This window comes from Dipodomys spectabilis, unplaced genomic scaffold (genome assembly GCF_019054845.1).
Source record: "Dipodomys spectabilis isolate Male_0828 unplaced genomic scaffold, ASM1905484v1 ptg000115l, whole genome shotgun sequence".
Taxonomy (NCBI): domain Eukaryota; kingdom Metazoa; phylum Chordata; class Mammalia; order Rodentia; family Heteromyidae; genus Dipodomys; species Dipodomys spectabilis.
In genome coordinates this window covers 7,614,312-7,640,692 of record NW_024870792.1, presented here as the reverse complement: position 1 = coordinate 7,640,692, position 26,381 = coordinate 7,614,312, and the positions used below count along the sequence as shown (strand labels likewise).

Sequence of the window (26,381 nt, the reverse complement as noted above, 5' to 3'; positions counted from 1 at the left end):
AAGAGCTGAGGGACAGCGCCCAGGCCCAGAGTTCAGGTCCCACGACTGGACCCAGAAAGAAAAAGAAAGAAAGAAAGAACAAAAAAAGAAAGGAGGAGGCAACAATGCTTGATAAGAAATGTACTCATTATCTTGCCCATGTAATTGTAACCCCTCTTTACAGTATTTTCACAATAATAATTTAAAAATAACAAAAAAGCTAACAGATACAGCAGATATAATAGGTGCTGATGGAATTTGATAGTTGGAACTTTGGAATTTCAAAATTTGCCTAGTATCTAGCACGTAGTTTAAATAACATTGGATGAATTATACCTTTATACACTTCTGTTTTTACAGGTATCAATTTGTGTTATTTCTGCATTTGCCTTCAACAGATTTTGTACTCAGCAAGGCCACCATTATGTCATGGGCTTCTTGTCTTCTAATTATAGCTCAGAAAAATTCACAACAAATTATTCTTGAGTGTATCTAATTCCAATAGCATATTATGAAACAATGCCTTTTATTAGGCAATTGAGAAAACTGATGTGAATTCAACAATCACACCCAAACAATAAGGGGAATTAGATCTAGCTTATTTAATTTCTCCTTTTATACATATTATACTTTCATATGATTATAAAATAATATAAAACATTATTTTGTAGTAGGAAATTATGAAAGTAGAGGAACATGCAGAAAAAAATATCCTATTCAACACCTGGGGTATAATTACTGTTAACACTCAATCACTTTTCTATGTGTCTGTTAATTCTGGTTCAAATAATACTTCAGTATTTAACTTTAAGGCTTTGCTTTCATTTATACATTTGAAAAGCACTATAATTAATGTCTTTCTTTATAAATATTTGAGTTTATCTCTAATATCAGAAGATGTTTCTGGAATTTAACTATATGATTAAGGAATACACACACACACACACACACACACACACACAAGCTTTAGATCTATGCCACCAAATTATACTCCTGAAAAGCACAACTTAATAATATATTTCAAATAGTATCTTATATCTGAAAGTGTTTTATAAAGAGAAAATTTTAAAGCTTTTTTTCTCTTGTTAATAATAGGTTCAAGTGAGAATAAAAGCGACCTGATGAAAGTTACTGACTGAGGGAGCGTCCCCTCTGTAGGTAATAGATGTGAATTCAGAAGAGAGAAATGACCCTGTGAAAGTAGTTCCTTAAAAGTAAAGTTGGGGCTGGGAAGGTGGCTTAGCGGTCGAGTGCTTGCCTTGCATGCATGAAACCCTGAGTTGGATTCCTCAGTAGCACATAAACAGAAAAACCCAGAAGTGGCGCTGTGGCTCAAGTGGTAAAGCTCTAGTCTTAAGCAAAAGCTCAGGGACAGTGCCCAGGCTGTGCTAGTCTGACTGGCACAAAACAATTAAAAAGTTAAGTTGAAGACAGGAACACAAGATACTGAAAGATTGCCAGGTGCCGGTGGCTCAAGCCTGTAATCCTAGATATTCAGGAGGCTAAGATCTGAGGATCGCGGTTCAAAGCCAGCCCGGGCAGGAAAAATCCAGGAGTCTCTTACCTCCAATAAAACACTCAGAAAACCGGAAGTGGTGCTATGGCTCAAATGGTAGAGTGTTAGCTTTGAGCGGAAGAGCTGAGGGACAGCGCCCAGGCCACAGAGTTCAAGCCCTACCACGGACCTCCACCCCCACCCCACCTCCCACTCATCGCCAAAAACAGAAAAAGAAAAAAGTAAATAAAAAATATTGAAAGACAACCAACACAAGCGAACACGAGGGAGAATCAGCCAACGTATGTGGGCTTCCAAGTAAAAAAGGCTTATTTCTGGACTATTTGCATTTTTTAAACAAAATATAATAAAAATTTTTCCTTATAAAAGATGTATATGTATGTGGGGAGAGAATGGGAATGGATTTATGAAAACAATATTGAAAAAATTCTGGAATAATTCTAGCAAACAAGAGAGGAATTATTTCACTGGAAATGGGGAAAACTCGCCTGTTAAAAATACTGTAAAATTTCCATCTCAAGGGATTAACAAGGAAAATGTAGATTTTATTTCTTTTATGTTTAGGGGAGCTTAATTATCTAATTATCTTTTTAAATTAAATTGTAGTTTTTTTAAACATTTATTTATTTAAGCATTTTTATTTAAGCATTCTGTTAATTCATATTATTTGTAAGAGATTAAATGCTTAACTATCAGATTCTGTGTTTTGGTAATAAAGATTTCAATGATTCTATGATAGATCTTACCTTAGATAAGCCACAGATGTTGTTTTTGCTGCTTTTATCAATTAAAGCTTTTCATGAGTTAATTTATGTGAAAATGGATATGTCCATAATTTTAATAAATTTATTTTTTTCATATTCACTGAAAAACATGTTCAGGTGCTCAGATTTCAAATGTAATTTCTGAGGTTTACACAAACATCAAAGAATGCCAGGTAGATTTGCCATGGTGGCAGCCATACTGTGTCCATCATGGCTTCACAACATTTCTACCATTATTAGCACAATACAAATATTTTAAAAAGAAGCACAGTAATTATCTGGGGGGAAGGTTAATATGCATGATTAAATAAATTTGGTTGATTAAGATCAATGTGGTTATAAACTAAGGACAAAACACATTATGACATTGCTCTGCTCTTACATTTCAGAAGATACATGGTAAAAATTGAAAACACGTAAAGCATCTGAGCATGGTAAGTTGGCAAGGTTACTACCTTGAATATGCCCATCTCCCAGCTCTCACTCATTACCTTTAAAAAACAGAAGTAAAAGACACAGCCCAGCAATTGCCTCTTTGGAAGTCATGTCTGTACTAACTGAAGGAAAGTTATTATTTCAGAGACGATCTCACTGCAGTTGTTTTTCTTTTTCCTATTTCATCTCTCTGCTATCTATTTTTCATCCATGTAGGTTGCTTCAAACCAATCTTAAACTTGTACATTTCATTTGATTCTTGCTTGGATATATAAATTGTGAAATCATATTTGAATCTTATTCTTTAGACCTAAACCAAAATTCAAATTGTTTACTTAAATTTCTGCAAATTAGACATATTTATGGTATTGCACTGTGAACCAAAAAGTGATAAAGTGGCCAGGTTTTCCTTCTTATAACATCTCTGTTTATCCATAGCATTATTTTATCTTGCTAATTGAAAAATCACTTTATTGAAGTTCAATGCTGAGCAAATGTACAGAAAATTTAAATTAGTTATCCACATCTCATATATACATATCCTGTTTAGATGAAGTAAATGCAATAGTTGTTTAACTAGGAAATTGAGACAATGACAAGGAGAAAGAATTTATTTGCTCTATAGGAATATCATATCCAAATGACATGCGACCTAGCTTGTCAGCTATACTAGGGTCATAGATCTAACACCTCAGTGTCCTCATGAATGTGAAGCTTGTTTCCAGGATGAAATTTAAGTTACATAAAGAGAAAGAAATAGTATGTTTTAGAAAAAATTTAAATTTATTATGGATCTTTTCTTCTCAATCAATGGAAGAGGGATTACAAATGTAACAAAATAGAATTAACATTGTTAGTTCCTTCCTTTCTTTTTTCATTCCTCCTGTCCCTCTCTTCCTTTTCTCTTTTGTCTCTTCTAAATCTGTGTATCAAAATTCTAATATATATAAGTATGTATTGTCCACAGTGACAAGTACAAGGAATATAAAAGTAAGCCATATTTTCAGTCCCTATAGCATCCACAACTTTCTAGCAGAAATGGAAATTTGAACAAAGTTGAATATAAGGTGAATAGAACTGTTATCTAGTAGCTTAACTGTGCTTTGCATGGTACTGTGGACTTTTAAAAGCGTTGTAATCATTTCAATGCACAGATCTGTATCGATAGCACTAGAAAGAATTCTGATCATGAAAAAGAGACAATGCAAAATCAAACTTACCTTTCTTCCTCTACCTGCAAAAAAGATAATACATGTGTTATTTTATGATTATGAAAATACACTAGATATTTAGTTACAATAGTATGTTTCTTGAGTAGCCAGAATTTAACAAATTATCAATCCAACAGGAGGTAGAACTTAAAAGTTGTTTCAGATCAATATTTCTGTGAAAAGCAAAGTAATGTATCCCTTTGGAGACCCAGTTTGGGTGCTGTCCCTGAACTTTTGTGCTCAAGGCTACTGCTCTGCTCTACCACCTTGAGCCACAACTCCACTTCTGGCTTTTTTTCTCTTTTCTTTTCTCCTCTTTTTTTTTTCTTTTTATATATATTTTTTTCTTTTTTTTTTTTTTTTTTTTTTGTCAGTTGTGGGGCTTAAACTCTGGGCTTGGGCACTATCCCTCGGCTCTTCAGCTCAAGGCGAGTGCTCTACCACTTGAGCCACAGCACCACTTCTGGTTTTCTGGTGGTTTATTGGAGATAAGAGTCTCATGGACTTTCCTGCTTGGGCTGACTTTGAACCACAATCCTCAGATCTCTGCCTCCTGAATAGCTAGGAATACAGGTGTGAGCCACCGGCGCCCAGTCTTTTTTTTTCTTTTTGTAGTTTATTGAAGAGGTTCACAGGCATTACTGCTTGGGCTGGCTTTGAACCATGATCCTCAGATTTCAGCCTCCTAAGAAACAGGAATTACAGGAATGAGCCAAATTGCACCTGGCTCATTTTCCCTCTTAATGAGTGCCACTGTTGGAGACCAGCTATTTAGAGGAAACTGTATATTTACTGTATTTTCAGATATTTGCACCAACATTACCAAATTACTTTGTGCAAAAGCACACAGTCTTCTTTGATGACATGCTAAGTAGCTATAACATGTCTTATTTTTAGTTCTTGTGGTCTTTTATCGCGTTGCTGAAAATTGTTAAGTATTTATGAAACACATTGCTACCATTGAATGATAGTCAAGAGAAGACGTAAGATGTAAGTTACTGCTATAAATTTCTATACACATACTATTGAATATTATATTTGTTGTTATTTTCAATGGGATTTTCAACATAATTTCTTCATATTATCTTGATGATGACATTCATCAGTCAGCATTCAGGACTGCTCAAATAATGTAAAGTTTGATATTAAGCTCATGTAAATTGAAATACATAAATATGAGCATGTTTTCATATACACAAGCCTCTCTAGCATAGGTTATCTACTGAAATAAGTAATATCTTTTGCATATATTGTTTAGTTAAAGTATTTTTGTTTCGCTTTATATTTTTTAAATTTTATTTTATTGTAAAGATGCTATACAGAAGGGTTACAGTTACATGAGTAAGACAATGAGCACATTTCTTGTCGAGCATTGTTACCCCTTCCCTTGATGTTCTCCTACTATCCCTTTCCTTTCCCACCCCTTTACTCCCCCCTCCCCCAGAAGTTGTAAAGTTCATTTCCAATATACTGTCTTGTGGGTATCATTGTTGCAATGGGTCATCCTGTGTCCTTGTTTCAGCGTTTAGTTATTCACCTTCCCTTCCCCAAATTAGACAAATGTATATACAAGATGCAGGGTCCCAAAATCTATTTTATTGGCTTACACAGCCAACATTATAAGCAATCTACATTTATAGGACAATATAGTAGAGGGTGCTTTGGCACTAAATTACATTTGAGCTGGGTGCTGCTGGTTCATGCCTGTAATCTTAGCTACTCAGGAGGCTGAAGATCTGCTGGGACCGTGGTTCAAAGCCAGCCTGGGCAGGAAGGTCTGTGAGACTCTTAATCTCCAAGTAACCACCACACAAAGTGGGAGAATGCTAACCTTCAACAGAAAAATTCAGGGACAGCTCCAAGGCCCTGAGTTCAAACTCCATGACTGATAAAAGAAACTTTTCCCTATGGAAAAGTTGGTATAGGAATTTGTTGTCTGCTTCTATGTAATGTTAGATAAAGGAAAAGAGCAAAATCATTAATATCAGAAGTCATTGGAAAAAAATGCTCTGATTACTCTTGGTTTTTGTTTTTGTTTCTGTTTTTGTTTTTTGCTGGTCATGGGGCCTGAACTCTCGCCCTGGGCGCTGTCCCTCAGCTCTTCAGCTCAAGGAAAGCACTCTACCACTTGAACCACAGCGCCACTTCGGGTTCTTTTTGTTTTTTGTTTTTCTTGCTTATGTGGTGCTGAGGAATCGAACCCAGGGCCTCATGCATGCAAGACAAGCACTCTGCCAGTGAGCCACCTTCCCAGTTCCTGATTACTCTTTCAATTGCTGAACGTTGTGAGCAAAATGTCCACAGCTATACAGGTGTCACTGGCTCAGTTCTGAGCTAGCCCTTGGCATTCTTACCAAAATTGTTATTTCCATCTCCACCTGTTCCTGGACATGTGGGGCAGCACTCCCCGCTGAGCCTCACAGGGTTGGCACAGGTGAGCATTTCGAGGCACTCTATCTTGTCACAGAGAATGGCTCCATTGTCACAGACACAGATCTCACAGGGGGAAGGTTTCCATACATCCCTGTTTAAGTACATCTGGCCATACTGTGTGCAGGCTATTTCTTCATCAAATGCATCTAAAAAAAATAGAATGAAAACAAAAGTAGAAGTAAGCATTCTGAAAGCTGGAAAATGCAAAATAATTAAGACAATGAATCATCTCTTTCTAGGCTGAGAAATAAAGAACCTTCTGCACAGACAACCAGAGATTAGTATTTACAACATGATACACAATTCATGATGAAATGATTATAATATTTACATCTTCTCCCTGGAGGAGGAAGAAAAAAGTGATAGAAAACAGGCATGGCATAGTTTTTTAACCAGAGAGTGATTCCTGTAAGATTTATTTGTTTATTTATCTATTTATTGTTGTGCCAGTACTGGGTTGAACACATGGTATGGGTGCTTTTCCTTACTTTTTTTTTCTCAAGGTTGGCATTCTCTCACTTGAGCCACAGTGCCAATTCCAGCTCTTTGCTGGTTAACTGGAGATAACAGTCTTATGGACTTTTCTGCCTTAGCTGGCTTCCAACCATGATTTTCAGATCTCCATCTCCTGGTGGCATCAGCCACCAGTGCCCAACTAAGATTTTATTTTGAAGTTACAACTGATCAAATATATTACTAAAGAAGGATAAAAAAAGAACCCATTTAAAAAGGGAGAGTAAAGAATAGTCCTAAAGAGAATACATAATCTTAGTATTTAGTTAAACTTACATGACCTTCAGTTCATTAAGATTTTAAATTAGTAAATTCTACATCAAAAGGCAGTATGCATTTGTGTATCCTGAAGACAAATTTCAAAGGAAAGATATACAGAATCATTAAAATTATTTAAAAATTTGTTTTAGAAATAAAGTGAAAAAATTCATATAGCCATTAAACTACAGGCACTTAAGAAACTATATCAGAAACAAAACACACACAGGTAATTACTTTGCATAATTTTCTTAGACGTTACAACAAACACAATATCATATTTTATTACATACTACCTGCCAATCACTTTTATTATATTTAGATAAAAGTTTAAGGAAGATTGGGAAAATAGTCACACACATATGTATACACTGTAGTAGCAGTTTAGTTCACATAATATTTAGAATCACGCATTATATCTTTCACTGCAACTTTTATGAGAAACATAATGACAGTACGTCCCAACATGAAGCAGACCACAACAGCCTTGCTTAAATACTTCAAGCACTTCCCAGTTAGATTCAACATTCTTTTTCCGCAAGGCTAAAGGTTTTGTTTTCCAATCCTTCAACCAATTGATCCTGTTTTCTCATTCTTTTCTCTGCTTCTTATCAAGAACTTGTGGCTAGCTCTTGCTGCTTGCACAATTGTCATCTCCCTCCAAGTCATCACTGTCCTACATAAATCATACTTCCTTCACCCAAATGATATGGTCTTAAAGAAGACCCTCACAGTCAGCCATTCATTCATTGCTAGCATGTGTGCTATGTAATGAAACTGAAGAACCAGGCAAAATTCACTAATGTAATTCATGAAATATAAGTAGTATTATCTATTTATTTAATTTTTTTAGTTTTCTTATCTCCTCTATGAGTCAACAAACTTTACAAGGTTAAGGACAAGATATAGTTTTGCTTAATATTGCATTTCTGGTGTTTAATCCTCCATAGAACCTCCATTTAATAATTAGTTGTTGAATAAACAAGAAGATGGGAAGGAAAGAATAAAGGAAGGTAGTTAATGCATAGCATTAACTTTAGAATAAACCTAAATTATGGTTCACTAACTTAATTGCATAGCATTAACTTTATATTTCATAAAATATAATATTTTAAAGTATATTTATAATCTTAGAAGAATAATTTGACATATATGTATAATCAAATGATAATGTAGAACTATAGATAACTGTGATTCCAGTTTAACTCAAGAATAAACATATAATTTTTATTTATGAATTATATTAGAATAAAGCTAAAAAACACTTTCAAACTGCCTTCTCTCTTAATGTACTTCATATATTTGGTCTTTAATCACAGAAATTTGGTAATTTGAAATTTTCTCTCAAACACTACATCCATTTGATCTACATACTAATTTATAAGGAGAACATTAAGTTTGCTACCTGTTTTTTTCAGAACAAAAGGCTTTAACTATGCAGTAAATAGCTAGTCAAAATCATTGGCTTTCTGTATCAAGTGCTACTATCCATAAGAGAAAAATGATTTATGTTTTCATATGGTTTTCGGTAAGGATATTCTGAAAACACAATCTGATATTTTGACATCAAATAAGTAGTGTGAGATTGAATGACATTTAATTAGATTAAAACAATGTAGTTCTGTGATGAAAATATCCTAAGTCATTTAAAATAAGCGTATTTAATAATAAAAATTTCTCAATCATGGTCTTTGCAACCATGGTCCTTTGAACCATTATATTAAGAAGCTAAATTAAATATAACGTAGTTCATTAAGTTTTGCAATTAAGAAGGTAATTTTTTCTAAAAATTAGATATACCAGCTCAGTTTGCTCTGTTTCTCTACATGGGCAGTAGCAGCTAAGGGAGAGGTTACTGTTAAAAGAAAATATTTATGGGTGGTTAAACGAGTATGAACTTGGCTCTGTGTAAAATCTTGAAAGCATATATACTCTGTCCTTCAAAATGTATATTTTCAGAAGTGGCGCTGTGGTTCAAGTGGTAGAGCACAATACCCAGGCCCAGAGTTCAAGCCCTACGACTGACCAAACAAAAAAAAAAAGAAACACAATGTATATTTTCATCATGGAGTACCATATAGATGGTATGTTTCATATACATGATATTTATTTATATAATAAAATAATCAATTATATGCAGAATGTATTTTACATTAGACAATATGTAATTTTCTAATGTATAATTCTATTATAATATGAAGTTCAATAGTAAAATATATTACCATTTATGTTATATTTTATGCAAATATGTATATTTCTTACAAAAATAGATATTAGGCAGCCGGGCTTCAGTGGCTCACACCTGTAATCCTAGCTACTCAGGAGGCTGAGGTCAGAGGATCATGGTTCAAAGCCAGCCCAGGCAGGAGAGTCCGTGAGACTCTCATGTCCAATAAACCACTAGAAAACCGGAAGTGGCGCTGTGGCTCAAGCGGTAGAGCGCTCGCCTTGAGCTGGAGAGCTGAGGGACAGCGCCCAAGCCCAGAGTCAGAGTTCAAGCCCCACGACCAACCAAAAAAAAAAAAAAAAAAAAAGGTATTAGGCAGTAGAAAGATAACATGAAAGACAAAAACAAGATGGCATGTGGTAAAGCTGTAATCTTAATGTCCTTAAATTGTGGGAGAAACACCTCAGAAGGTAACTTGCTCTTGTTACTGTAGTTTCTTCCAGCTTGGGGTGGGGAGGGGAAATCGCACTCCTGGTCCTCTATTAATACATTAAAAAGTACACTTTCTTCCTGAGAGTTTAAGACTCGTGACTTAAATGCAAGGGGCATAAAAGCGGGTCAGTGTATTACTTTCTTTAAATGACAATGTTGAAGGCTAGTTTTATCCTCTGATTCATCACTGGTCTCTTTCCCCTGAAAACATATAATTAAATTTAAAATGATATGGAAATGGAATTGGAGTGCTTTTAAATGGCAAAGAGACAGTCCATCATGCCTTCCCTTCACCAGTACAGCATCCACTCACATCATGGAGGGTACAAACACTCAGTGATGGTCTCTAGAGTCATGTCTCAACAAAAGCTGTGTACACAGAAATAGAGAGTAGAAAACATGGTGTGTCTTGCAAGCTTCTTGTTTCTGCATGGTGGTTTTGCATCTTATAATCATATTGCCCTTTCTGTTTCTTACAGAGACACCGAGTCAAAAGAAAAGTATAAACAACATTGTAGCCAATTTATTGAAAAAAACCGCAGTAAAATTATCAAGAAAAATTTATTTTATCAAGACAATAAAATAAGAATGTAAGAATTTTTCAAATGACCTCATAAAAATTTCAATGTTTATCCTTCTGGCTCTCCCAATTAAATCATAAAAATTAATATAAGCTGATATCTAAAGCTTAGGTTTATTTCTGCATGTATTAACATTGTGTTTTAAGGGATTTGTTTAAACAAATATTTTTGCACTATCTGAACAAAGAGCTCTAAAACCATTATACTGAGCTACTCACATTTTCTTTTCTTCTCTTTTAAATTTGCTACTAGTGTTTCTTTATCTTCCCTAAAGTTTAAGAGAGCTGGTAGAACTAACAATATTTTTCACTCTTGAACTTGTGTGATGTTGTAATTTGCCTAATTTTTGTCTGTCAAGCTACAAAATTCTTTGCTCTTTACCAAATGTTCCAACAAATTGAATCCAGTATGAAGTCATCCCCACAAAAGTCCTGGCACTGATAACTTAGGAAGAGGAGACATATTTTGTCTGACCACATTTTACTTGAAATCAGCTCTAATGTCCTGTACTTCTCATATGCTTTCATGTCTTCTCATAAATCTTCTGTTTTTAAGTTTAATAGTCAAAATTCAGTTTGTACTCACTAGATGGCAGACCAAACCAACCACTTTATTATAATAAATTATTGGAAACCAAGTTCTTAGAACTACTGCTTGCCAACTGTGGGCCACACCCTGCATTTCCATTTGTTCATACACAGCTTTTATACATGGGCAAAGAAGTCTGAATAGAAATGGCCAAACTGAAACCAACTGACTGACCCAGAGATAGTTGGCTCTACATTAACTAACTGGAGGGCTTATTGTTGTTGTTGGTTTGTTTTGTTTTGTTTTGTCGGTCATGGGGCTTGAACTCTGGGCCTGAGTGCTGTCCCTCAGCTCCTCAACTCAAGTCGTAACCCACAGAACCACTTCCAGTTTTCTAGTTTTTTATTGGAGATAAGAGTCTTCCAGACTTTCCTGCCAGGCTGGCTTTGAACCAAGATCCTCAGATCTCAGCCTCCTGAGTAGCTAGGATTACAGGCGTGAGCCACCAGTACCTGGCCAACTGGAGTTATTTTTGTTGTAGAAAACTAAGGTAATATGCACACATATATGTGTATGACAAAATTATGCATTCTTATTGAATTGTGATAGACAAGTGTCATCAAAGTAAAGACTGTTCATGAGTTATATAATTATTGTACATATTTTAGACAAGTGTTTTTCACATCATGTTTACCACTTTCTTCTTGGGCTTCAGGACAGTGTTCATCTCAGTCATCTTCCACCTAAGGTCATACAATCACCCTTTGATAAATGTGTTGATAGCAGAGATATGTGTATAAATGAGAGTAGGAAGAAACTAGTTAATTGAAATGCTTACTACACTTCCCACAGAAAGACATGTAATTCAGGCCCCCATTTCAAATTAAAATGAAATGGATAACATGGTGGTTCTTCTGTAATGTATCTCAAGTACACACCTCTGTATCAAAAAGGAAGAGGAATGTGTCAGTCACAACTCATAGTTTAGAACAATTGTCTTCCTGACTCAGCTGACCTAGTTAATCTGGGCTAAGGTGGTGAAGGGGGGTGGGGGGCAGGGCCTGCCATTCTGTAAACTTTCCCAGTCTGTAGAAATCTTTGAAGGACCCATGATACTATCGGCTCATGGGACCATGGAAGCAGCAACAAAGCAGTTTCTGTGTCTCTCTGAACCAAGCTACAGATGCAACCTGCCCACATAGCCCTAGCTGATGGATTGAGTTCAGGAAACCTTCTCTTTACTTCTGCTCTAGAGTACATTTTACCATTATAAAGGAAAGACAAAGGAGTGCATTCATTTACTATTTACACCCCTGAGGAATACATGCTAACAATCTCACATTTATGATTTCTCTTTCTCTATATCCAGTCCTTAAAGTGTTAAAAAAAAATTAAAGAAACAGAAACATATGAAGTACCAGGAATAATTGATAGGGAGGTGTCACATATTTGTACAATTATTTTTTTCAACCTAACCCTGAAGCTTTATCTATGAAATAGTAGGTGGGTGGTTGTTTGCATGAGTACCAGGTGGTGGGGATTTATATATTTCTTATTGAATTATATATTTCTTCTTCAGTCTACTGCACAGTTTTGCATTCTTATGAGATCCTATATTGAAACCTGGTTTTAGGATGCTTATTCCAATTGCTACTTTTGCTGTACCCTCCTCTCTTTCATTGTATAAACTGGCATTTGTTGTGTGCCAGATTTTGGTGGCCAGATGGTAGCTATATTGTGAGGTGATTAGATCATGAAAGTGTTAACTTTATCAATAGATAAATCCATTATTGAGTTCATAGCTAAATGGGCTAGACAGAGGTTGAACTTATTTGGAAAGTAGGTTACTAGTGTGTGTCTTTGCTGTGTCTATCCCTGATCCCTTCTTGTTTGCCATGAGGTAAGCCATTTTGCTCTTCCACATGTTCTTCACCATGGTATTCTGCCCTTCCACACATAAGCTCAGAGGCAATGTTACCAAGACAATGGACTACCACCCCTGAAATTGTGAGGCAGAGCAAATTTGTAAGTTGTTTGTTTCAAGAGTTTTGTCACAGTTACCCAAAATTATTGAAGAATGTTCAATGGTATTTTACTCAATAATTACTTGAAATGAATTAAATTTCTAACCCACTAAGGATAATTTCATTTTATATTCAAAGGTGATATATTACCAATTAATTATTTTCTTGAATCTAAGAAGATAGAGGAAGCAATTCACACACAGAATTTCAATAACACATCCAAACAAAACCAAATTTATAAATTGGCTATGAGAGTAGTAGTATCTGAAATCCCCCCAGAAATGTTTTTCAATTTTAAATACAGTGGCTTTTCATTTAACTAGAAAATCTGGTTTTACTTTACTTAAAATGGAAAAAAAGAGAAATATCCTCATATTCAGTACTACTTACATTTCTTTCCATGTGTCATTGGGAAATATAAATGATTGTGGCCAAGATGTGAAACTAAAACTACATGCACTGCACATGAAATGCTCATCTACAATTCTGTCTGGAAGAACAACTTTCAGACTTCTCTTGCATTTCAGCCCCCTCCTTTCCCAAAAAATATCCCACATGGCTCAACCCCTTGAACAGCTGCAAAAATACCATGAAGAGAATTGGCTCAAACTTACATTCTATACATTCAGAATTTCTGTGGTAATTTCTATGGCAAACCATAGTCATACAATTAATATTTATTCTAGTGATTAAGTTACATACAGGTGCTATGCCAAAAGACTCTGTCTCTCTAAAATACATGAACAGTTTTGAATTAAAACATTCTACTACCTATTCTTTTCCATAAACTTGCTCAAAATAAAGAGAACTAAACATCTCCTTTCATAGTGTTCAGGGCTTCTATGGAGTGCGGAGATAGCTCTCAGTATTGTAGAGTATTCAGCTTCCAGATATAATTCCTGAAATCTCAGGCCAAATGTAAACTTCTCCACGAAACCTATACTACCATCTTATAAAAAATGAAAATCATCCTGTACCTTTAAAATTATGACACTTAGCCTATACTTATTTTTTATCTTCTTAAACTTCATATGCTCCTGTCTAAATATCCTGAGTATAGAACTTACACACATGTAACACTATACATGGTGTTCACTCTTTCATTTCTCTTCTCCCATTCTAATGTAGTAATTTTCTCTTTCAAATTTGAATATTATTTGAGTTTCTGTATTTATTAGCTCCTTATAATAGAACTATAACTTTATAATGACAGATCTTATTTATTCTACTACTTTTCATTAATATGTTAGGAAATTCTAAAATTCTAAAATTCTAAAAATTCTAAAAGAAGATCTTAATAGGTGCTCAATATTTCATGAACTGATTTGGTTGATATTAACCATTAGCTTAAGGCTTAAAACACTATAGGTAGTACAATCATTTTGAAACACTCTGACTTATAAAAAGGGGCTTTTCTATTGAAATTGTAAGAATATAAAAAAGATATCTAGACCTTACTGAATGCAAAATTGTTTGCTTCAGTCCTGGGCTATTGCATAGGTATAGGAAATCCACTTTTTTCTTTTTCTTTTTTCTTTTTCTTGTCAGTGCTGGGGTTTGAACTCTGGCCCTGGCCACTGTCTCTTTGCTCAAGACTAGAACTCTACCACTTGAGCCACAGCATCACTTCTGGTTATTTCTGTGATTAACTGGAGATAAGCATCTCATGAACATTCTTGGTTGGATGGCTTCAAACTTCGATTCTCAGATCTCAGCCTCCTGAGTAGCTAGGATTACTAGGATGAGCAACCTGTGCCCAGCTGGGAATCTACTTTTAGCTCTTTACTCACACCTGGGCCATAACTACAAGAGCAAAACATACGTGAGCATGTGGGAATAATTATTTATTAATATTATTCATTTCAGATAATCATGCATTTTATTCTTTTTAAAATAAATTATTTATTTTTATATTTTAAGAGAAATATGTATAAGATGAGCATAAAATTAAATATGTAAGACATTTTTAGAATCAACTTAACTCTATAACTTACAATCTACAAAATGTAACTGCATTTTACATTGTTTGTCATCCTTCTCTAATACAAAGAGCATTTAATAATTCAAGAAAAAGCCCAATTATTGAAGTTAGTGTACTGACTTTGATTCAATTATACTTTACTCACTGTTCTTGTTCAGACCAAGCTCTATAGTTCTTAACTTGTTCCTATTCATTGATTGTCATGGCTTTTTTGCGGGGGGTGGAGGGGACTTAAACTCTGGGCCTGGGAGTTGTCCCTCTGCTTTTAGCTCAAAGCTAGAGCTCTACCAGTTGAGTCACAGTGCTACTTCCGGTTTTCGGAGTGCTTTATTGGAGTAAGAGTTTCACAGATTTTCCTGCCCAGGATGGCTTTGAACCACGATCCTCAGATCTCAGCTTCTTGAGTCGCTAGGATTACAGTCATGAGCCACCAGCGTCTGGCTTGCCATGGCTTTTTAATACTTTGAAGGGTTTCTGAGGGAATTTAAAGGCTTGTAATTTTCTGCAACATTACCTCTGGAACTCAGTTCTGGGAGTAAGGGCAAAGGGAGAAGGGAAACAGCACCAGTTCTCTCATCTTGAAGACATGATCTCTAATTTTCTCCACCTGAGAATATATCTACTTATCTGAACTAACAATCTTGTTTGATCTACACATTTTTTACATTAGTTTTGTAGATATGGAAATATAGATGACTTTACTGAAAAGCAGAAATGAAAATAGGTTGTACCCTTTCTGTCATTTTCTTACAAGTCGTTTCCAGAGCAGGAAACAGGCTTTAAGTAAAACAGGGAATATTATCCCAGAGCTAAAATCCAGTGCTTAATCTTACAAGTCATTTCCAGAGCAGGAAACGGGCTTTAAGTAAACAGTAAATATTATCCCAGAGCTAAAATCCATTGCTTAATCTCACATTCAGTTTATCCTTTATATAAAAGCCAGCTCAGCTATTACAGGTTTAAGGTCAAGACTTAATGTGCACTGAATCTCAAAGGCCACACTGAGAAATGCTTTCGAAAAGCATTTGGAAAGTTATACTAATAACTTCCTAGATGCACAGCAAAGTTATTCATTGGGAAATTTATGTGTTTGTAGAAAGAAAATGACAATAAAAGCAAGGAAAGAGAAGAGAGAAAGAAAAGAAAAAGAAGAGATGTTAAGAAGACCAAAAACAATTATGTTTTCTCTTTAATTTTACAAACTCAAGGAGGATTTACAAATTCCATTAGAAAATAACACAGATACTTCCTTATACTGTGATTAGGTGAAAAGATAAGTAAATAGTATTCAAAATTTAAACATAAATCCTTATGTTTTCTGTGGAGAAACTTTCACTTCACATGTAGAGACCAAATTTAAATTCTGACATAGAGGAAATGTTAACATGGGTAAGTTTTGCTAGACTTCTGAAAGTTTTAGATTATTAGTAATTAATGCTATTTCTTTTAATCTTCCTTAAATTCTGGATTAAATCATTGTTTAATTTATGTTTTAACTCTTAAAATATGATGATTATGCAGAAAATTTGCATGGGATGATTTAGTTTTCCAAAACTTTTAATTTCTTTATAATTAAATAGCTATGGAATATTTTTTGCTAATACAATGGTTAACGAGTGTAGAAATCAGAGGAAAAGAATATAAGACATTTATTCAACTAAGGAATATAAATCTTAGGTTGGACAAAATGGTTGACCAAGTTGTTTACTATTTAACTGTCACCAAAGTAGTAAAGTAAAAGCATGCTTTGGTTTCTCCATTTGTTAATGGAAATAAAAAATAAAATTTGAGATTTTACTTTTAAGGAAAAATAAATGCTGCCAGAGACCACAAATAAGTTAGCCTTAAAGGGTTGTTGCAAATTAAGCTCAACAAATGAGTCAGTTTGACAAAAGAAATAGAAGAATTAATTTAGTTAGTTAGTTAATATTTTTGGATTCTGTAAATTTTACAATTTATCTAAAAATATAGGAAGCTTTTGATTACTGATTCAAATTTGGAGTCCAGTTTCTTTGCCAAATACAATAAAAAGTATACAAAAGCTGCAAAAGGCAATGAAATTCTCTTAAAGAATAATTTTGCACCTATGTGTTTCAGTAGTATATTAGGAAAATTTTACACTCACATCGATATTCATAAGGCCATTCTCTCATTACTTCATATGTCTTTGGAGCCCTTTTGAATGTCTAATCCTTATCCCAGCTATCTTTTTGTAAATTCTGAGAGGTCTTTTCCTATTTTTATTTGCATTAATTATAGCTAAATCATGAAAACATCAGCCTGAAGATTTCCTACAAGCCAAAATGAAAGCAACATTCAATCACTTTGAAACTATTTGGAAATACCGTTAGAAAAAACAGACTTCAAATAAACTAGGATCAAAAGAAATATAGAACTCAATATAACACTGTTTTCCTTAAAACCATGTGACATTTACTAGTTCTTAATTGCCCTACTGGATAATGGAAATCCTAAGGCTGTGTACATAGTGGAGAGAAAGTAGAAACCTCAAAGCACAGTATTCAGTGACCCCTTACCCAGAATGGCTGATAATAATTTTGAGATGCCCTGTGTGGATTATTTCTTCCTTGGGTAGTTTAGCTTTCCAATACCATTGACTAAAGAATATTTAAACATCAAAAGATAAATGTTTACTGTTTGCTTACCTAAATTTGAATTAAACATGACAACAACCTAACACTTTCATTCTGACAATGTATTTACTGTTATTTTACAAGAACTCGGAATACAAAGTTAAAGTAATGAAGTTCTTGAGGACATCAAGAAGCTTATAGGCTAGTGAGGGCATTCGCAGTAATTGATCACAAGAACATAGTTGGGGTTGGGTTTTTTTGTTGTTTAAATAATCTTGAGGCAAACTCAGGTTGTTAAGGAATATTTCGCAGGGCTAAGGGTTAGGGAATATTTCACAGTTAGGCTAAAGGTGATGGAAGTCAAGAGTTCTCTGACTTGAGTTCCATAATTTCCTTGTTTCTTTTCTTTCATGTATTATTTGTAGAGTTACTTTTTTCAAGAAAGAAGATTAAAATCTGAGTTGAAGTCCACCAGAATTTCACTTTCAAGCTATGTAAGAGTTACTCCTGGCTTGTTGCTGGTGACTGGCAACAGATTCCTTCTATCGGCCAACTGGCCAGGATAGATGTGCAGAAATGCTGGTACTTCCTCAAAGTCATTGCTCCTATTTTAGTTTCTGTACCATTTTTTCCCTTGACTGAGCGTAAAACAATGGCACTCTTGTTTCTGACCCAACTGGTGTGTCCACAGTAGGTACCTTGGAAGAAGAGAGCTGTGGCTCATCAGTCAGTGGAACCATCCAGCCAATGCGCAGTAACACAGGGAGGGACCACTTGTTGCTGATGACTTGCTCTGGCAAACACTAGGATGAACTATAAATGTGTTTTTCCAAGTTCAATTCCACAGCTATTTTTTCAAATTTAGACTCCAAATTCTGAATTACACTGTCTTGACATTTTAAGTAATCAGAAAAAAAAAGCATTTTAGAATGGCTAGGTTAAAAGAAGCAACATTTCAGTCAGAGTTTTAGTTTATAATTTAGTCAACACTGCGAAGAAAGATATCAAATACCTGTGCTTAAGGTTCATGCTTAGTTTACACTTGAAAAACATTTACTCATACCTATTTTTAGATTAGTTAAATATTTAAAAGTTTATTTACTTTATGTTTCATTTGACCCCTTGCCTCATACCCAGAAAGATATGAATAGTGGACATACAAACTACTCTAGAAGAGATTATAGTTTAGAAAACAAATTTATATAATTACATTTTAAGCAAATATTTGTTAACTTCCTAAATGAAGTATCTTTAACCAGCTATTTCTCCAATGACTTCAAGTATTCAATGTAACAAATGGTTTTTATAAAATACAAGTTTTCAGGAATTATGTGGAAGAAATATGAAAAGATTGGGCCACCGTAAGCTGAAATTATCCAAAAATGGATAAATAAATATATATTCTTAAGCAAGCCTTTAAATATGTAAGGAATTTCAGATGGTAGAAGTCAGGAAGACTGCATGGAAAGAAGATAGAGACTTGTTGATAAGAAAAACATGCCAAATAGTGTCAGGAGGGAATGATTTCTTAGTAGAAATTCTTAGTAAAAATAATATTTCTTCCTCTAGGAAGGTTTTTTGGGATTTGATCACATAGAATTTCATACTTGTTTGTTATGCCCTGCTGTCACTTTTGTCCATATACCTAACAAAATGCCTGTAGCATGTTATTATACCAACTTGTTTACATGTAAAACTTACTTGGCTGCATGTTTATTGAGGGTAAAAAAATATTTCATTTTCTGTATTCCATGACTGTGGAATAATGCCTGGATTGTGAGGGACATTCGGTAAATTATTTTTAGTAAAGTTAATAAGTTGAACACTGAATAAGTGACTTTCTGTAATATAATCTGACAAGAGAATTAAAGCCAGGCAGGAAGTAAATGAGATTAACTGCCAGAAGTTAAAATGTGATGGTGAAATTAGGAAAAATAGTAATTTCTGCAATAAAGAGAACTGATAATCCATCAGTCTATAGGTAGAAGGTATGCAGACTTTGACTAGAGGTGGATTTAAAAAAATTGAGAAATGACTTTGGAGTTTCAGGAATGAATGAGGGAAGTATCATCTACTAGGTAGTATATGGGCTGAATTTGTTCCCTAATGTGAAGTTCTGCCATGCAAAACTTCAAGTTGTAGCATCACTTGGAAATAAAGTCACTGATGAGGTCATTTCTTAGGATGTGGTCATTCTGGAGTGTGGTAGACTCTAAATTCAATAGAACTCATGAAGAGGGGAAAGAAGACATAGAGACCTGATGTACATTTCTGCCCTTCTAAGCAACTCGTTCCATTATGGGTCCATCTGTTACAGAAAAGTACTAGAAAACAAATACAGATATTTGGAAAAAATGAATATGATGTAGACATCAAGTAAAATACATGTTTTGGAAATATAAATGCATTTGATTAAACAAGTTAAACTCTAAAGTATAATGGGGTGCATGTAAAGGAAAATCAAGTTAGTAGAAATATTAATACCTTTTACTTGTTGTTTTTGAAGAGTTATGCTGAGCCTTATGAAAATGGTCTACTAAGTCTTAGCAACCATCCTCATATAGGATCTGAGTTGATCAAAATCAAAAGTAACTTTGTGGCATAGTCAGTATTTGAGAAACCATGTCTTCTTACTTGTTACACTCTGTTAGCTAATTAGACTTCTAATGCAAGAGAAAAAGAGCAAATTGTTCATAAAACTTTCAGATGTTGGTATAATTTGGGGAGCTGAAGGGAAAAAATTGTTTAAATAGGGATACAGGTTGACCCATTGCAATAATGAGATGTATAAGACACTACATCAAAAAACGAACTTTACAATTTAGACAGGGGGCAGGGGGAATGTAGTTGTGGAGATGGGAGGGAAGGGATGGTAGGGGAAAAACAAAGGAGGAGGCAACAATGCTTGATAAGAAATGTACTCACTACCTTGCTCCTGTGATTGTAACTCCTCTGTACAGTATTTTAACAATAAAAAACTTATTTAAAAAACTTTCAATTCACACTGTAAACATGGATTTCAAACAAAAATTGATGAAATGACTAGCAAATTCTGTTAGTAGGAAGGAAAAGAAGTAGATCAAGATTAATTTGAAAATTTTTTTGTTTGTAAAGCTTTGTTTGCTACAGAGATAATAAAAAGGAAAGATTATGATGATTTTTTAAAAAAAATAAATTCATTATCAAAGAGAAGCAAAGAAAACACAATCAAAATGTTAGCTCATTCTTTCAATTCAACTCAGGACTCTTAGTGGTCAATATTGCTTTTGTAGCTGCTTTGCCTGTGTACTCTCCAAATGCCCTCATCCTAATTTCCGGTGCATTTTCTCCTAACTGTCCTGAGGCCTTGCAGGATATTGATTGAGAAACCCATCTTCCTGGCTTATGGAAAACCCATCTCCATGAGATGAATAAGCCTCAAGCAACTGGGTGTGTATGGTTAGTAAATGACTACATATCAACTAGTATTTTGCTCTTTATTAGATTAGTATATAGGTCATAGGAAATGAAATTTCTCCCAAAATTCAGTCAGTGTACATTGAATAAACATGACTTCCTTTATACCAAACATAACACATCATGTTCTCTGTTTTATTCAAATTAAGAAGGTAATGCTGAAATACCACTGGAGGAAACTCAATATAACTAAACATTGAAAAATAAAATTTAAACCAAATTATTAAATATTTTTTAAATTATGAGATATTCATCTGTATTTTCCAACATATTCTGAAAGTTTGAATCTTTTGATTTAATGGTTGTGTAAGGATTGAAAACAGAAACTGCCTTACAAGATATAACTTAAACTTCCATTTTTTTGTGTGTTTGGTAATTGTCATATCAGTCAAAGTAGATTTTTTTGAGTTGTTATAAATACTATAAGTAAAACTGATGGAATAAATGTGCTTGCAACATTTTGTTTTACAATATTATAAGAGATCATGTGCTCTAATACAAAACATGATCATTTGGTAATTGAGAAAATTTAAAGACTGTAGTGTTAAAGAAACAGCAATCACTAAGAATTCTTCTCTGAAATTTTCTGCCTAAAAACATTCACTATAAAGGCTAATGGTATTGGCCAATCTCTTCATGAATGGACTATATTATCTATAAGATCACAAGATGTATTGGCAACAGGAGGAAACTGAATGCTTATCTCCATATGCACTATATACTTTTCTGTTGTAGAAATTCAATCCTAGGAAATAAGGCAATTGAAGCATTTGGATATATGGAACAGAACAATAACATTTCTGAGGATTAGGAATTTTTTTTTTGGGGGGGGGGATCCAGTTGTGGGACCTGAACTCTGGGCCTGGGCGCTGTCTCTCAGCTCTTCAGCTCAAGGCTAACGCTCTACCACTTGAGCCACAGCGCCACTTCCGGCTTTTTTCTTTTTGCTTATATGGTGCTGAGGAATCAAACCCAGGGCCTCATGCATGCAAGGCAAGCGCTCTACCACTGAGCTACCTTCCCAGCCCTGGATTAGGAATTTTACAGACAAAACTATTCTCTGTACCTATGTCAAATTTCCTATTCAAACTTCTACCACATACCCTAAATTTTTATGTCTTACGAATTCTGGCATTTGGAATTCTTAAACTTCAGGTTGAACTGTAACTAGAAATGAAAGAAACATATATAACCCTTTCCCAGCCATGACTATCTGCCAGCCTATGGATGACAAATTTCAAAAGCCATTATTTTCAGATTTCTACAAATAAGTATCTTTACATTTTTATAGGAATTAGATTATACCTTAAATTTATTAGGAACTTGTTTAACACTTAGTGCTTTATTTATTCTAAGAGTAAAAACGATTAGAAAGATTAAGAAAATAAGCAATATGACTAGCATAGTAAAATGTATATTATCTAATTTCTAAGTATGTTGATTTTATAATAATATTATTTTGTGTAATTATAAGAGATTATGAGAAATTTCCTTGACAAGCAATAAATCTTTTTTGTCTTTAAGTAATTGAACAAACTGTATGCTATTTAACAAAACAGTTCCTGAATACAATGCATCATCATCAGTGTCACCCCTTTTAACATTCTCACCCACCCCTCCATCCCACGTCTTCCCTTACTTTTCTAAATTTTTTAGTATTATGCATTGAATTCTTAACTGCATTCTCCTCTTCTTTTCTTCATTTGTCTACCCATTTCTCCTTGGTCCCACCTCACCCTCTTGCAAATACCATTTTCCTGGTGTTTATTCTGTTGAGTTTTGTGCCTTTCTAAAGAATTACACTGAGTTCTCCTTGGAATCTATCATATTTAATACATTTGTAACAACTGCATAACACCATACATGTTTACCTATAGATTTATGGGCTAATTCTTAGCTACCACATATGAGGAAAATGATGCAATTTCTGTTTCTCTGGGCCTGACAGGCCATTTCATATATATTTTCTAAGTCTTTTCATTTCCTTACAAATGATACAATATTGTTATTTCTAATAGATGCATAAAATTCCATTGTGTATTACACCACATTTTTTTGATCTGTTTGTCCGTTGAGGGATATGTGTGTTGATTCCATATCTTAGCTATGCTAAGTAGTGCTGCAATAGACATGGTTGTACTGGTAGCTTTACTATAACCTTGTTTGTAATCTTTTGGATAAATACCAACAAGTGGAATTACTAGGTCATAGGGTTATTCTATATTTTTTTGAGGACCTCCATACTACTTTCCAGAATGGTTTAACAAGCTTACAATTCCCACCAACAGGGTATTAGAGTTCCCCTGTGGTCACATCCTCAACAGCATCTGTTGTTGCTGTTTTCTTGATAATGGCCATTCTAAATGGGATGAGATGGAATTTCAGTGTTGCTTTGATTTGTGTTTCTTTCACAGCCAGAGATGTTCAGAGCATTTTTCATGTGTCTATTGACCATATTTATTTCTGTTAAAATTGTTCATGTATTGTTTTATTCCAATTATTCCTATTTCTTAAAATAAAAAATATAAAGTTACATTTTGTTCAGTGTTGCTAAGCAAGAGTGGCTTTAAAGAAAATGATATGGCACTTAAACATATCAAATGTAATATCTTGTAGAATGTCTTAAGAGGATACAGAAAGTCAGCTATTTGGCTTCTGAAATTCAAAACTGAATAAGATATTTCCTAGCAAAGCATGTAATTAAAATAATAGAACTAAAATCTAACCTTCCTAAAGGAAGTATCATTAAAATAACCATAATTAAAATGGAGGTCTTGAAAAGGTCCTGACAGAATTAAGAAACAGATTGGGGTTTCCAAAGCATTAACCACAGAAATACTCCATGGAAGGCTAAGGCCATGAGTAGAAAGAATGGATGGTCTTCATTGAGTACCATTAGCTACTAGAAGAAAGCCAAAAAAACACCCCAAAACAGAACAACAAAACACAATTCTAATTCCAAGTATCTAAAGCCAAATGATTTTAAAAAACAAACAAACAGATAATTAAGCAGTTAAAAATACAAGCTTCTTAAAACAAGTAAAACCAGAATACTAAGGGATCCTATTTTAAAGCATTTTATAAAACTGGCTTATTCTTTCTTTTTTTTCTTTTTTAAATTTAATTTATTTTCAAGGTAATGTACAGAGGACTACAGTTGTATATGTGAAGTAATGAGTACATTTCTTGTTGAATATTGTTACTCTCCTCTTGTTTTTCTCCCACTTTTTCTTTCTATTGAAAGTGATGTATCAGTTGAAAACTAACCAAGGAAAATTTATCCATAAATAACATAAATTTATCCATAAAATAACTAAATTTGAAAGAAGATGGTGAAAGAGAAGTTGAGTGGTAGGGGTAAAGGACAGGATTAGGAGTGGCAGTTTAAGGAGTGTGGAAGAAGACAGGCGTCTGATGAACTTCCCTTTGCTGCCTTTGCTTTTTTTGGCCTCAGGCTCATAATGAGTACACACACACACACACTACACACACACACACACACACACACTACACACACACACACACACACACACACACACACACACGAAAGGAATATGCCAGATGGCCAGTGATTCTCATCTATAATCCTTGCTACTCCACAGGTTGAGATCTTAGAATCTTTGGAGCCTGCTAGAGTAGCTAAATCCTCAAGACTCTTACCTGTAAATAGGCAGGATAAACTAGGAAGTAGAATCATGGCTCAAGTTGAAGACCCCCCAGCCAAGAGCAGAAAAGCCCATGGGAGCCTGTGAGAAAGGGTGAATTTTCACTTCCAACAGATATACCCTTATGCTATATTTGGAATCTTAAGCTAGTCATTGGGAAGCAGTAAGAGGCAATGGTAATTGAATAGTTGAAGCACCCTAAGCTTTTATGTTCTTCTGCTTTTTCGCCCTGGCACTGAATACTACTTGCTTTGTCACCACTAGCAAATAACTGTTTTGGTCCTCACACTTATCATCTCAAAAACAAGAGCAGGATACCATCTCCCAGGGTAATTCGGAACATCAAATAGATGTGAAAGTGTTATGAAAAGTCAGTGTGCATTATTCAAACTCAAACCCATAGTTACCTGGCACAGAATGCCCAGACTTCCCTTAGCCCATTTACATCTTTCTATATGAAGTATAGATTCAGTCTCACCTTTATATTCCATACTGGTCTTTCTGAATGTGTAGGGTGTGAGGAAAGAGAATATACATAATGGTGTAGTAGCAGAAACACATTCAACTAGGGCTAAGCTAAGAAGAGGAATTCTGCATTTTCCATAGACTCTGTGCTCGTCTGTCTTAAGTACTATGACAAATAGAAGCCCACATAGATTTTAAGAACGATGGTGATAAGGGTTGGGAATACGATAAATAAAATCTCTGTAAGGCAATAGAAATTTTTATAGCAATTAATTGGGCTTCTTACTGTTGCAATACACTTGTCCAAAGCATCACAAGTATGCTTTACTTAATTACAGATAGGAATTTTTTTTAAGTCAATTACATGTACCTTGAAGAAAAATTTAACTCACAGGAGAAGATTCTGTGACTTCAGCCAATATATCTTGTATTGGCTTGTTTGGATTTTTTAAGTAAGTGATGTTGTGCTTGTGAGATTAGGAGACAAATCCCAGGATTATCTTTTAGAGCCATTTAATGTTTGAGGCTACTTTTAAGACTGTATACTTACAATCTTCCAGTTCTTCTTTAATTTATAAATTTTACCCAAAGTAATCATAAAAATTATGGTTCTTTGTTGCTTTGTATGTCTCCCCCACAGTATAACCCCTATTTTCACTGTATTTGATGTTGGTATAATTTTGGGAGGGGAAGGGAAAAACAAATTGTTTAAATAGGGATACAAGTAGACCCACTGCAACAATCAAATGTACAAGATGTTATGTCGAAAAATGAACTTTACAACTTTGCCTGGGGGGCAGGGGAGACGGGAAGGGATGGGAAGGGGAAACAAAGGAGGAGGTAACAATGCTTGATAAGAAATGTACTCATTACCTTGCCCATGTAATTGTAACCCCTCTGTACGGTATTTTCACAATAAAAAAATTGTGGGTTTGTTTTTTTTAAAATACTGTGTATCCCTCAAATTTAAGGTATAAATTTCTGTTTTAAACTTCACCCTTGATTTTGTTTTAAGTTGGTGTGTCTTAAAACTAGTTTTGCATGAGAATGGCTCCAGGGTGGGCTCTGTGAATTTTTCACAAAATAGCCCCAGGGAAAAGCTACTGTTTGTTGAAAGGCCTCAACTCTACCAGAACCTAGCCTCATCACCCCTCTTTTGTGATTCTCAAAGCAGATCACCCTCCCATTAAACTAACCTGGGAGGGGGATCTCAAAATCTTGGGTAAAGCAGAGCATTTTTCTGCCTGTTCGAACAAACTGACTTAAGAAACCAATCAAGCCACAGGACCTCAAGCTGACCAGAGACTCCAACAAGAGGC

At 34.5% G+C, this 26,381-nt stretch overlaps 1 protein-coding gene across 1 annotated transcript in view; it reads right to left on the bottom strand.

Annotated features, from left to right (window-relative positions):
* Col5a2 (collagen type V alpha 2 chain) overlaps window positions 1-26,381 on the bottom strand; it is a 146,449-nt gene that overhangs the window by 66,587 nt on the left and 53,481 nt on the right. Inside the window, exons 2-3 of the mRNA XM_042688346.1 lie at window positions 6,260-6,484; window positions 3,915-3,928 (exon numbers count right to left, since the gene is read on the bottom strand). Coding sequence (XP_042544280.1) covers window positions 3,915-3,928; window positions 6,260-6,484 — 239 coding nt within the window. The remainder of the gene's footprint in view (window positions 1-3,914; window positions 3,929-6,259; window positions 6,485-26,381) is intronic.